The sequence below is a fragment of the Chiroxiphia lanceolata genome, chromosome 4, assembly GCF_009829145.1.
Source record: "Chiroxiphia lanceolata isolate bChiLan1 chromosome 4, bChiLan1.pri, whole genome shotgun sequence".
Classification (NCBI taxonomy): domain Eukaryota; kingdom Metazoa; phylum Chordata; class Aves; order Passeriformes; family Pipridae; genus Chiroxiphia; species Chiroxiphia lanceolata.
In genome coordinates, this window is record NC_045640.1 from 39809516 (window position 1) to 39822803 (window position 13288).

The following is a 13288-nucleotide window of genomic DNA, read 5'->3' on the forward strand; positions in this document are numbered from 1 at the left end:
TCATGGGATTATTTTTGCTCTCAAAAATGCTCACGTAAACCTACAGTGTATGTGCTTACCTAGAATTTTTAAGTATGCTTATTTCTATTCTTTCACATGTAATTTGTTGGGGTTTTTTCTATGAACAGTAAAGACCAGATTCTAGCTTCTACAGACTTAACTGTAAATGAAACCCCCTCAATCCCATGTTTCTGTCACATTAACTCTACTCCCTAAAAGTCTTTTTTAACCAAAAACTAACCTGAGTCAGTTTTCTTTAGTCAAAGGAAAGAACTGAGATTTTTAAGAACAGTATCCAACAAACTTACTTCAGACAAGTTTTACCTCAGAAATAACTGACAAGTGCTCATAATTCCCTTAAGTTCTTAATTAGCTATGCAGTTCTACCAGTACTTTTCTTTTGTTTAATAATACTATGCTCTGACTAGATACAGAATCTACCAACTTTACTCCATTAATGAAAAAAAGGTTATTCCCAAAGCAAGCTTGTTCAGCTAAGACCACCATAGTCACAGCTTGAAAATGCCAGTCACTACAAAGTGTCTAGAACTTACTGGAAAATAGAGATATAATTTATTCAATGGAAACATTCACTATAAAATTGTTTCAAATAAATGCTTAAAATATTTAAAGGCGAATTAGTAGGTACTAATGACAGAGAGCTGCTTTGTATTGTTTCAGATGTCCAATAAAATGTAGTAAATTCACAAGCAGTTATTCTAATAACACAAACAAGGCTGTAAGACCATGTGCTGTTGAAAAAAACACATAAAAACCCCATCCCAAACAAATAAATAAGCCCCAGTGCAATGTTTCCAAATCTATCCAAATCTAACAGGAAAGAATATTTATTCATTGGGTCAAATTGTTTTAGCAAATGCTGTCACTTCCACAGAGTTTCAGGGTCCAAACCCAAGGAAAATGTCAACACTCAGCTGAACTATTAGCATGGTGTTTACTGTTTGTGGGTTCACAGACAGAGTACAGATATTGAAGAGAGAGTTAGAAATGTTTTCTTAGAATCATAGAATGTCCTGAGTTGGAAGGAATCTACTAGGATTGATGCCTACCAAGTACTCATTCTGAGGAGCAGCTCTGTAGCTGTACCAAGATTTAGTAATGAAAAAAGTGTAGTATAGTAGTATAGTATGGCCAGTCTTCGTGAACGAAGATTTGGGAAAGGTCTTTACCCTTCGAGCCTGCGAAATGGATTTTTTAGGTGAGACACAGTGTGCGCTGTGCTGAGCCCACCCTGTAATCCTAAGGTTCATCTGCTGGGGCCGAGCGAGCTTGGACAGTGGCAGTGAGGTCCTCAGGATGTAGGTCTGTTTAGAGTGACCTTCTCTTAGATGGATGGCCTTACAGGGCTGAACAAGCTCCATCTGCCCGGGGGAGTTTCCCTGACCGGGAAAAAAAGCATTGAAGTTAAATGACGTGAGTAGGATTTCAGATGCTGAGAAAAACTTTGAATACTCCGATATATTCCTTGCACCCAGTCTGTACAGCACACTGTCAGGAAACACTATCACCATCTCAATCAACAGATCTTGGAGATCATGGTATGCTTGTTGAGACAGCAGGCTGAAGTTATAGAATACTGCGAGAGGCTCAGAAACTACATCTGAGAAAGATAAACATGCTAAAGAGGATTTGTAAGGATGGAGCAAAAGACAAGGGAAAAGAAACAAAAAGTGACACTGGCCGAAAAAAGAACTGAGACTATAGCACAAAGCAGAAGAGACCTAAAGCTGTGGGGGAAATGGATTTCTCAGAAGTGGTATGAGAATGATGGGAAACAATGATTTACTCAGCAAGACACACCAGACATTAGTAACCTGCAGAGTAACATGAAAAAGCAGAAGCCAGGGAAAAATTGGCATCAAAGATACACAACAATAGATTATGGCTTCTTTTGCATCACACAGTACATCTTTTACCATGTTTTAGTGTTATAATTCAGATGTCAAATGCCCACTATGTGTATATATATACACATATGTATATATACATATACATGAATTATACACACATACATACAGTATAGTTAACACGATCCAGCTCCCATCTGGACTATATTTCCTGAGGGAATGCAAACCAAACAGCCAACTACCTCATCCTCAGCTCAGATCCTGAGGCTGCTGCCTTGTCGGGGTGGGGGAGGGGGGAATGTGGATAGACACACCATCATGTGCACACTCAGACTGGCTGCTGTGCCTGGGGAAGTGACGGGCATGAGAAAGGGGGAAGCATCCTTACAGGGTTGTCTCTCTGAACAATAGAGCTAATGTTTCAAGTGAGAACATGTATGCATAAGTGCAGCATAACAGGGAAAGAGGGACACAGCAGAGGCTCAAGCTACTACTGTCAACCTCACAGAACATAGAAGGGAACTCAAAACAGAATCCAGTCCTTGTCACAACTGTATAGCTAGACTAGAGCCTTTCCTGGAAAATCGGGCAGGCTTTTGTGGGCTGTGCTTACTGATCAAGCTGCCAGTAAATAAATCGTGCAACTTTTAGTGGTCAGTATCAAAAGAGAAACTCAGCCAGAGCAAAGGACACAAAAAGACAGAAAATCGCAACTATTATGAGTGCACGGGCAAACTGTACTATTTATTAATTTTTCTCCTAAATCTGTTTTATGGCCAGACTCCATAATGAGCTGTAGAACTCAAGAACTCAAGATAAAGAAATGCTTTTTAAAGCATATACATAATTTATTAATTTGATATCTCTCTGCTTTCTTCCTTCTCTTCCTTTTAATATCTTGGACTGAAATAACAGAAGTTCCCACTGCAACAGTATGTAGCTGAGCAGGTCACCTAGATACCGTAGATATGTTTAGACAAACTTCTAGACAAAGTTATAAATAAGCCTTGGATACAGCTATTCTCATTTTTGTTCTTCAGCATGTCTCTTTGTTCTCTAAGGATGGAATGAGAGTCTAGTGCCAGAGGAAAGACAAACTGATCTATGATGGGAGCTGACATGCTCCAAAATACTATTTTGGCCTTTAGAGAAGACAAAAGGGGAAAATAAGTATGCAGAGCTGTTAGGGGAAGGGATTCTGTTTGTTTTTATGCACTGCTTTTCTAAATCCCCTCCTAAACATTTTCCCAAACTTCCTCAGAACAAAATCCCTAGCCAAAAGCTAAACAAAGCTATGACCACTTTGTTATCAGTTTTATACTTTAATACCTTATACTTTCAGTATCACAAAACTATTGGGACTTCTGAAAGATACTCTCTTTACTTGATATTTCTGTACCTGCAGATGAAATAGGAACATAAACTGCAAATAGCATTGCATATGTGAAGAACTGGGTCATGAGAAGGCTTTTCTAGGATCTCCTTCCACTGCCCTGGACATGCAGAGCCTTTTGCCGCTGCTTTCATATTTTCTACAACTCCAATTTAAAGTTTTAGTTTCTCATCTTCTGTGTTCCTACTGTAGGGCTCTTTCAGAATCTCATTTCTGTAAGGGTTAAAAATCTACTTCACATCTCTAGCACAGAGGCATTTTTAATTTGTTCACTCATCTCTCCCTCTCAGATAGCAGCTAACAGCCAAGGACCCTAGAAAAATATAAATTAAGCAAGCGCAATAATCTTCATTACAATCTCAGTAAAGTCAAAGAGCTCATCAGTTGATACTTACGGAGGCGTCACTCCTTTTGGGAGGCCTAATGCGTTGACAGAAATGGGTGGCGGCTGGGATGGCAGCATGGAGCTGAGAAAAGCTGCTGGAGACTGGCCGGAATTAGGAAATCTAGGAGTTGGAGACAGGCTGTGGGAAGGTGAAGAAAGTGAAGGAAGAGGAGGGGGTGGAGGAGGTGGAAGTGGAAAGGAATCACACACCGGATATGTTGCGGTTGGACTAAAGACAGGTGGAGGGGGGGGTGGGGGGGATGGAGAAGAAGGAGACCAGGGATACTCCCCTTCTGGAGCAAACTGCTGAGAGAAGGGAGGAACAGGCACTCTGCCAAACTGTTTCTGAGAAGCAGTTGGAGACATAGGAGAAGGAAGACTGGATGTAGATGATCCTGAAGATGGAGTCACATAACCCGAAGCAGGGCTGATGTTCTGAGCAGCAATAAACTGCTTAGGCCGAGCATAGTTAAAAGAGCCAGAAGACTGCATGGTAGGGGAAGTATGAGAGTTAAGAATACTCATTGGCACAGGAGAGGTGACAAACTGGCTGAGCTCAAGCTCCTGGAAGGAGGGGGGAGGAGGAAAGGAAGGAGAAGAGGGAGAGTGCTGATGATGATCAGGTTGCTGTTGGTGACGATACCACTGGCCACTTTCTTGCTCCAGACGAATTTGGTTCTGTAGCTGCTGTATTTTTTGGGGGCCCCTGTGGGAAGGAAAAATAGACAAAAAGATGATCAGACATGTGTGCTGGTTGGGGAGGAGATAGAAGATCCGCTGATCCATGGTCAGGGAAAATCAAAAGAGTGAAAGTTCAAAGTGTTTACATATGTTGAATAGCCCTATTTCTTCAGAGCTAAAATATTGCTACAAAAGTCCATTTTTTATCCTCAAGATGGAGGAAAAAGTGTGTGAATAATAGTATTTAACAGAACCTTCAATTCTTCAAAAAGGTAAATTATACGACAATTTGAAGACACTTATGATATTTTAAAGAATCAATCCAGATTATAGAATTAAAGGTAAAAATACTGAAATTCTTAACAAGGTTTCTTTTTGTTTCTTGAATATTTCATTCAATGGCCCTGTTTCAATAACAAGACTGAAATATTTCCCCAGTGACAACTTCAGCCATGATTTCTGCTGTAACCTCTGTGAGCCGATCAGACAGACCTAATTAGGGGCATACTTTTAATGAAGTACTTGGAGACAAGAGGCCAGCTTCTGTGTTAGAACTATCTATGTATCTGTAAATGAGCAAAAACTTCTGAGAAAGACCTGTGACCTAAGGAAGTGATAAACTGAGTGTCTCCATGTCTTTAGTCCTACTTTTTTCCCAGGCTTTATTTTCAGCTGTAGGTCCTGAGATGTATCTTAGTAGATACTCAACACAGTTCTGATGAATTGCTAATTGCAGTACTATCAGCTCAAATGGAAATAAGAATTTCATTAAGAAATGCACATATTTACTAGAAGAAGAATAGAGATTAAAAAAACTAATATGCTGGAGCACTTAAAACTGTCAAGTAAAAATAAAAAAGAAAAAGAAAAAAGCAAAATGTTGAGCAGTGAAGCAAACCAGATCATGCACTGCTTTTTTGTTGTTTTGTTTTGTTGTTGGTTTTTTTTGTCCATGATACAGTTGTTTGAATGACATTAAGCTCAAAATTAACTGTGTGGTCTATCATCTGAAAATACATCAGATGGACTTGCTTAAAAATTGTCATCTTCTAGCTGGAAATCATGACTTTATCTCAATACTCCACATGTCTACAAAATTTCAGCATATGCACATATAACTTTTCTGTGTATTTAATATATAAATATTTTATTATATACAAGTGTGTCATTGTTTTTGTATAATTTAGGTCATTTAAGCAGAAATTTTAGAAGCAGTCTTAATGCAAGGCATATGAATGTATGACTGGCACAACAATATACTTTTGTTGGTAGCAACAAAATTAGAAATGGTAATAACATCATATTTTCCACTTGAAGATTAATTTTGATATTCCAACCATCTACATTTCCCAGTAAATGTTTTCTGACAATAATTCTGCTTATGATCTCATGCCAAGGGAGTTTGCTTAGATAAGAAAAAGGGGAGAAAGATTGTTTAGGGTAGAAAACTGAAAAATCAGTTATTTACATTTAACAGTTGCCTTTTTTGTTGTTGTAAAGATGGCTCAATTCTAGCAACACCTCACCAACAATATATATTTCAGCAGTTAAAAGGAGATGACATTTTTCTTTTTGATTAGATCAGGAACAAGAACATCTACATATTGTGGTTCACTTGTAGATCTTATAGTTCATTTTTTAATGCTGATAATAGAGACCCTAAATCCTTATCAGTTCACCTTTTCACTCCACAGGACACAGGCTAAAACTTCTTCTTTTTTTTGCTAAATTACATAAAAGTCTCCTTTCTCTAAATAGGTTAAAACAACATAATTTTAGTTTCCATCATTATTCAAATTTCATTGTTGATGACAGAAGCACTTCAGGTCAAAACTCTGCCTGGACAGAGAAAGTCCTGTAAGATTACTACTTTTATCTTCTACTTAAGATATTTTCTGTATCTTTAGTCTAAATATCTGAAAACCTACTGTCTAATACCTCTAAAATTACTTACAAATAATACTTATCTTATTTTCCATCATAATCACTCTCAATTTTTTTCTTATTTATTACAGAGAGACTAAGGTAAAAAAAAAAGAAAAAAGGGGGGATTTAGCATTGTAAATGGTGTGTTGAATATAGAAGAAACTTAGCTGTCTCCAGCACTCCTGTGTTTATCCAACATGTGCTGAAAGCAAGTCAGAGTGTCATGTCTTGAGACCTTTTTATTTTCATTTGCCAAATCACATGGCGATGCACCCGGCCAACAGCATAACGCAAATGCCCATCTATGGCCCTGTCAATGGTACTACTACAGCCCTGCCACTGCACTGCTGCTGCACCCAGCCAGGCAGCAGTAGAGACCAGAGTCAGGGTGTGTCTATGAAAGGTTGGCAGGCAAACGTGAGGTTGCTCTGCTCTCACACTAAGCTTGACTTGAGACCACAGGAGTATACATGCCTGTAAATCAGGGTTTATTAGCCCAGTACAGTAGTAATTCCAGTTGAATAGCTTTTGATCAGCTTAGGGTCCAGACAAAGCAAGGGCACCTCTTCTTGAAAAATAACATGGAAGCATAATCATTATCACATCAGTTCATGTGGCAAAAACCCACAAAGACCTTCTTAGAGCAAAGTTTCATGCCAGTTGTAAAAGTGCACAGTCCTTGTCTGCAAAGGAATGTTCTCTACCTCAGAGCTATTCTTTTAACATCAGACACTGCCCTATACTTAGCATTTTCTTGAGCAGATGTATCCTATGGATGTGCCATTACGAAGAAGAAAAAAGTAGGAAAGAATATCAATTCACAAGTGAATTGGAATGACAATGACAGCAGTGGAAGCTCTACACAAGTAGGTCGCTGAAAGATAACCTGCTGCAACAAAGATATTGAGAGCCCAGCAGGCAAAATTATGCAGGGGAATCAGCTCGCTATGTTGCTCTCATCAGTAGAGGACAAAGAAGAGAATTAAAAAGAGTTCAGTTTTTTTATGAGATTACAAGAAAAACTAGTTTGATTGTAATTACATCCTCTTTCCAATTAGCTGAAATATGTTTTGTAATCCCAGTATTTTAAAGAGCACACATGTTCCAGGGAAGACATTAAGATTTTTTAAACAATAGAGAATAAACTTTTTTCTCATGTGGAGTTTTTTGTTTTGCCAAATAATTAATCATAACAATATAAGAATGAACGTTTAAAAGTAATTTTTTAGAAAATGTAATTAATAAATGGTAAAGGTAATTTAAAAAAAAAATCATAACTAGGGTAAAGTGAATATTGAGAAATTTCAGGAGCCAAAGAACACTTCAAATAGTACATAAATATTTTCAAAAGTTCTGCTTCAATATTTGATTTTTTTTTTCCAATACCAGATATTCTTAACCAAGATATTTATATACATTTTCAGATGTTCTAATAGGTATGCTAAAGTAGTTAAAAAATGCAAACAGTAAAGCAGTAATATTTTAATGAAAGCAGACATTAGTTACTACAGAAGTGAGGTTTCTGGCACACAGTGAGGTTTCTGGCCTGTGAGAACAGCTTCAGGCACAGGTTTGGTTCTGGGTACTCGGAACCTGCTCAGTAAGGTGGTGACTTTCAGAGCTAAATGCTAGCAAGAAACATTTGAAAACAGATGTTGAAAGGGAAGACTAGAGGCATGAGACATTTGGTTACATAGTGGACAACTATGTGTGCCAATACATACAGCATAGTTTAATTGTTACTCAAGAATTCATATACTAAGGTACGCACTTGGTTTAAATTATAACAGGCCGTTTTATCTTTTTATCCCATTTTCATAATGCTTTTTCATCCTGATACCTTCTTTGTATCACATTGTTTTGAAAAATGATAGAGCAGTCTGTGACTTCAAAGAGTAAATTGGTAACAATCACCATCAAGAACTGTAACTCCAAGTGCCTGGACACAGTGGAATGGAGGAGGGCACATAGGTAGATGGTTGTACATCTCACAAAGTCTCAATAGGAAATGGCTACTGGGTTGCAGGGGACAGTACAGCAGATGGCGATTTGGGGGATGCAATTAATCCTTCATATTTAAGTTCTCTTCTAGGCTCACTCACATGGTCCCAGTATTAGGATATGTACCAGCTTTACTTCTATCTTACATCTCTGGGTTTGTGAAGAGCGTAAAAAATTATTTAGAGGAACAATGTCCCTCTTCTGGAAAGCACCCTACTACTTGCAGTTTAATCATCAACTTTGTGTACCTTTTAAACACCAAAGTCCATATACAAGTCCTTCTATCCTGGCTACCTCTCTTGAGATGGAAAGTTCTCCAAAGGTAGGGAAATGCTATTCAAACCTTGAAAGAATCTTGGTACAGAGAATGAACCCTATTGAGATAGTGTCTACCACAAAGTATGTAAGTACATTGAAATTTAGTTAGTGTTTTACAACACAATGTACAAAGTAAATTGAAATAAACAACTCCAAGTAAAGAACCAAGATTAAGTGGTTTTTTCTGTGTTATAACTTTTGGAAATTCCTGATTTTGTCCCTCATGATCTTAAAAAAAGAAAAGGAGCAAATGGAAAGCAGTCAAAGAAAAGTAATTTTTGTCTGAAAGACTCATATTTATCTCAGCTATGGAAGAATAATGAGCTCACTTCTGTCTCAAGTTATTCCTGGGCAAAAGCAGACTGGTCTCTTCACAATACCAGTGACCTGTCCTTTGAGAAACAGATGGTGCAGTTTTACAGCAGTATACAAAATATAGCTCTGAAATGAAAATAGGGGAATATTTTAAATAAAAAATAATCAGAATTAAGCAGAACTTTAAAAGCTTGAGCTAGTTTTCTAAATTGAGATTGTATTTTTATTTTGGGGTAACAACTACTTGTCTCCACGAAATCTACCTTCCTATAAAGATCTAGCTTCTAACTCAGTGCTACTGCTTTGAGTAGCTACTGCAGAATCATGCCAGAGCTCTACCAAAAAGGAAATAGTCACCATCACGCGGTATTAAAAGGCAAGGGCTGTTCTCACTGACTTTCATGTCAGCAAGTATCTATGTAGAGATGTATTTTTTTGTATGTGTACATTTAGGTATATTTATACCTATACTTAATCTTATAGTATACTTATAATCTAAGTATAGATATATTTACACCTATACTTAGATTTATATGATAAAATCAAGGATGAAATTTTTTCAAAATTTATTAATTTATTAAAATTTGAATGTATCACATATATCTCTTTAGCTGCTTGGCAGCCCAACTGGGTAGATGGTAGGTAGAGAAGGAATGGAGAACCAGAAGTGGTGGGAGCTTCGGAGCTGCTGAACTTTCATCACTGGATAAGATTCACAGTGCTTCTGCATCTGTGGCTCCTAGGCAGCTGGCACGGCAGACTTACCAGGTAGCTGTTAAGGTAGCTCTTAAAGACACTATTTAATTTGCTTTCTACAACCAAAAGATTTTTATTTTACTGATGTACATGGTACTGTTGAAAATTAGTAATTTTCTAAAGTACTTCTGACAGTTACTATTTATGAAATTAAATGTACGTGCCAACTTATCGAAAATCTGACAGTAATCACCAGTACCTGGAATTCTACTCTTGACAAAATTCCTAATATAATGTAGGGTTTTCCACCAGGCTTAGCAATGACTGAGAGTTGTTAAAATGAAAAAAACCCCAACCCTAACTTTATCTAACAGTGAATTAATTAGCAGCTGTACAGAAAATAAATACTCAGAATACAAAAGTAATTCCAACTAAACTGTCCACTGAAGGAACACTTGTATATTTTTAGAAATATTGAAAATCTACAAATATGTCAAGGCAAGAAGGTGAAGTAGAGCGAGAACAGTTGCCTTTTTAACAAAAACTGCAAAGTATTCAACACACAGACAGCCTTCAGGCTGTATCTATACAAATACGTTTACTTAAGCATTAGATTTCCTGTTGCTGAACAATCCCTTATATTGTGAGGGAAAAAATGTGTTTTAAATGCTGTAAGGGTTCAGATTTATGTAAGACTGGAATTATCAGTTAAAATAAAAACGGGGGGGAAGGGAGATATGGAGGGGACAGAATGGAGGGAATGACAACGACAACACACAAAACCCAGCATCAGTTGGGGTTCTACCCCAAAAATATTCATAGGTATATTTTGTCTATACTAACAGATTACAGGGGGGATGTAGATTGTCGCTACAATTTAAACCTCATGCTGAATAAGTGGAGAGCTATAACTAAGAACAATCTCCACCAGCTGCAACATTTTAACATTTTTATTACTTTCCCTTCGAAGCGTAACAATTTGAAAATGCAGATTCACAAGAAATAACATTTCCCATATTTCAGGTTAACAAACAGGAGCATTTATAATCGGTTTCACTGTAACCTAATGCACTCTCAGGAAAAGCAGTATGGTGCAAGAGCTAAGACAGGGACTGTGTTATGAGCACACTGTGAAACTAAGCTTAACTTTTCATCTGAGAAACTTCATACACACTGCATGCAAAACCATCTGCATTGTTTGTGAACTCTCTTATAAGGAAGTCCTGCTGTAATTTGGCTGTTAAAAACTTTTCTATCTATCCTAAAAAGTGGCACTTGTAGCTGTGCCCATTTTCCACTATGGTTTGACTATCTGTCAAAGGCATCAAGGTAATTTCTGCACTAAGGAAACAAACAGTAGAGATAGTGCCAGTATTCAGCAAACACAAGCAGTTCTTTTGAAGACAGGAACCATTTTTCACCCCTCAATACCACTGCAGGGACATTTTTCAAAACATGTACCAGTGAGATAACACATTTAGCACACATTTAGCTTGGGTACAGAAAGAGAGGAAATTGTGCTGTTATGCACATTCATTGTTCCCAAAAGTCATAAAGATACAACACAGCTTTAGTAAAAAGGCCAAACTTCATATCTCTGGTAGGGTTAGATCATAAGAATTAGTCTGGTAGTCAAAAATCTGTCTGGGTTGGTAATTCAATAGTGTTGCATAACTAGTGCACAGTGATAGATATAACAGTTAAAAAATTACACAGGTAACAAGTCTTGCTGATACAAGAAGCAAAAAACACTATGTTATTAAGAAGTAAACTGTAACAAGGCATTAATAACAACACAGCTTTCAATTTGCAGCTGAATTGGCCCGAAGTGTAGGAAACCATTACTCAGAACGCAGGAATGAACTAGCCTGCAAAGGGAAAAATAGGTCTTCTGCCTCTGCTCATGCTATACCATGTGGAAGATTATGTTCTGTGCTGATTGGTATATATTCAAAGAAAATATGGAAAGAAAAAAATATATATCAAAGCATGAAAAACTGTACTGGCCTAAAACCAGAAGTGAAGAAAAAATTGTAGTATAATACAGTTTCTCAGGTCTGCCACTGGAACAACACATGCACAGTTGTCTTTTTTATTTACATATGTGCTTTAAATTTAATGTATTTGATTAATACAATGTTCACATTTCATCTACCACTGACCAACAAAGTTAGGAGATTTGCTTACTTTTATGCCTACTCATCAACTACTACAGTGGACCTTCGTGCTTTCAATATTAACATTCCAGTATCTGTCAGGTGTCTGTTCTTTGGGTTACACATAAAGATGACTGCTTTGTACTATTGAGATAGATACTTTTGTAAGGAAGAATGGACATCATATTAAAAAAAAAATAGAGTAGCTACTGGATGCCCTGACATTAAAGGGAGTAGATAATTGCTCTCAATGTGTTTTTAGAAAAATTAAAATTTCAACTATGTTTTAAAAATATTCTAAGAAATGAAGGTAGCTTTAGAGACTAAATTCTATATCCTTTTACCAGTTATTCTGTATTCACAAATACTTCTGACAATTGACCAGGTCACTGGCCCATGTAATTCTGGGATATTACCAGTTGACACATCAGTAGTCTGTTACTGAAACTCCCTGGAGGTATTCTATTCTTAAACTACCATATGAAAAGGAACCACAGAAAAGTAAATAAATACATAATTTTCATAGGAAATACCTATATACTTCTGAGATTCTCCTACTACAACAATATGACAGATTTATTTTAGTTGTCAGCCTCATCCGAATACCATAAAGGTTTAGTGTTATACCATTCTTGCTGAAGTCCTTCTGTACACACAAAAATAACCCCCCCAACAACATACACTAACTTTTACGGAAGAAGGAGAAGCACCAGGAGGCAAGAGCAACTGTTAAAGACAGTAATAATATTTCAGCCAGGTTCTCAGGAGCTGAAAATAACATTTCAGCATTGCTCACTACTTTTGTGACATTTATTCAACCAAGGTAATCCTAACACAATTATATCTTAGGCTTGATCTAGCGCAGGATGATATATTCCTGTCATGCAGTCCAGGTTGGTAATCATAATGAAAGTTATGGCAGTGTGGCAGATGTACCTTATGTCAGCTATTGCATTTAGAAGACCTAAAAGAACTTTTTATAGACTTGGCTGTAACAGGAGACATAACTTTATCTGTGTATGTAGACTGATAATATCTTTTTTTAAAATTGTATTTTTTTCTTATCAGCAACTCACATGAATTTCAGTGATAGCTCCCTAATGAATACTTTTGTGACATATTTTGTATCAAGATGGAGATCTCTATTCATCTTGCTGGGCGAATTCTGAAAATAAAATAATTTATAGGGCAGACATAGTTCAGAAGTGTGAGTTTGGGGGTTAGATTTGTTTGTTTGTTTGTTTGTTTGTTTGTTTTTAAAGGGCTTCTTCCCCAAAATATAAGAGTCAAGAAAAATGATGGCACTCAAAATGTTGCTAAAGCATCCTCAGATATGAAGAGCTACTGCTTATTACAAGGGCATGATAAACATAAATATAATGAAGATGACTTAGGCAAACCCTATTGACCAAGTAGACCTGCAGCCTTACTCCATGACTATATTCTGCACTGCACTGTAATTTCCCCATTGCTTGGTTAAAACAAGAAAAAATTAAAACCTATCAGCAGAATTACTAAGCAAACACAAAATCTATCAGATTTTGTGTTC

The 13288-nt window shown here is 37.0% G+C and overlaps 1 protein-coding gene across 8 annotated transcripts in view; it reads right to left on the reverse strand.

The window, feature by feature from the left end:
* The window catches only part of PALLD (palladin, cytoskeletal associated protein), a 202255-nt gene that overhangs the window by 33663 nt on the left and 155304 nt on the right, over positions 1-13288 (reverse strand). For 6 of the 8 annotated variants that reach the window (XM_032685475.1, XM_032685474.1, XM_032685472.1 and 3 more), the window contains one exon: positions 3657-4352. The exons of the other annotated variants lie outside the window; for them this stretch is intronic. In XM_032685475.1, coding sequence (XP_032541366.1) covers positions 3657-4352 — 696 coding nt within the window. The remainder of the gene's footprint in view (positions 1-3656; positions 4353-13288) is intronic. 8 annotated transcript variants of the gene reach the window in all.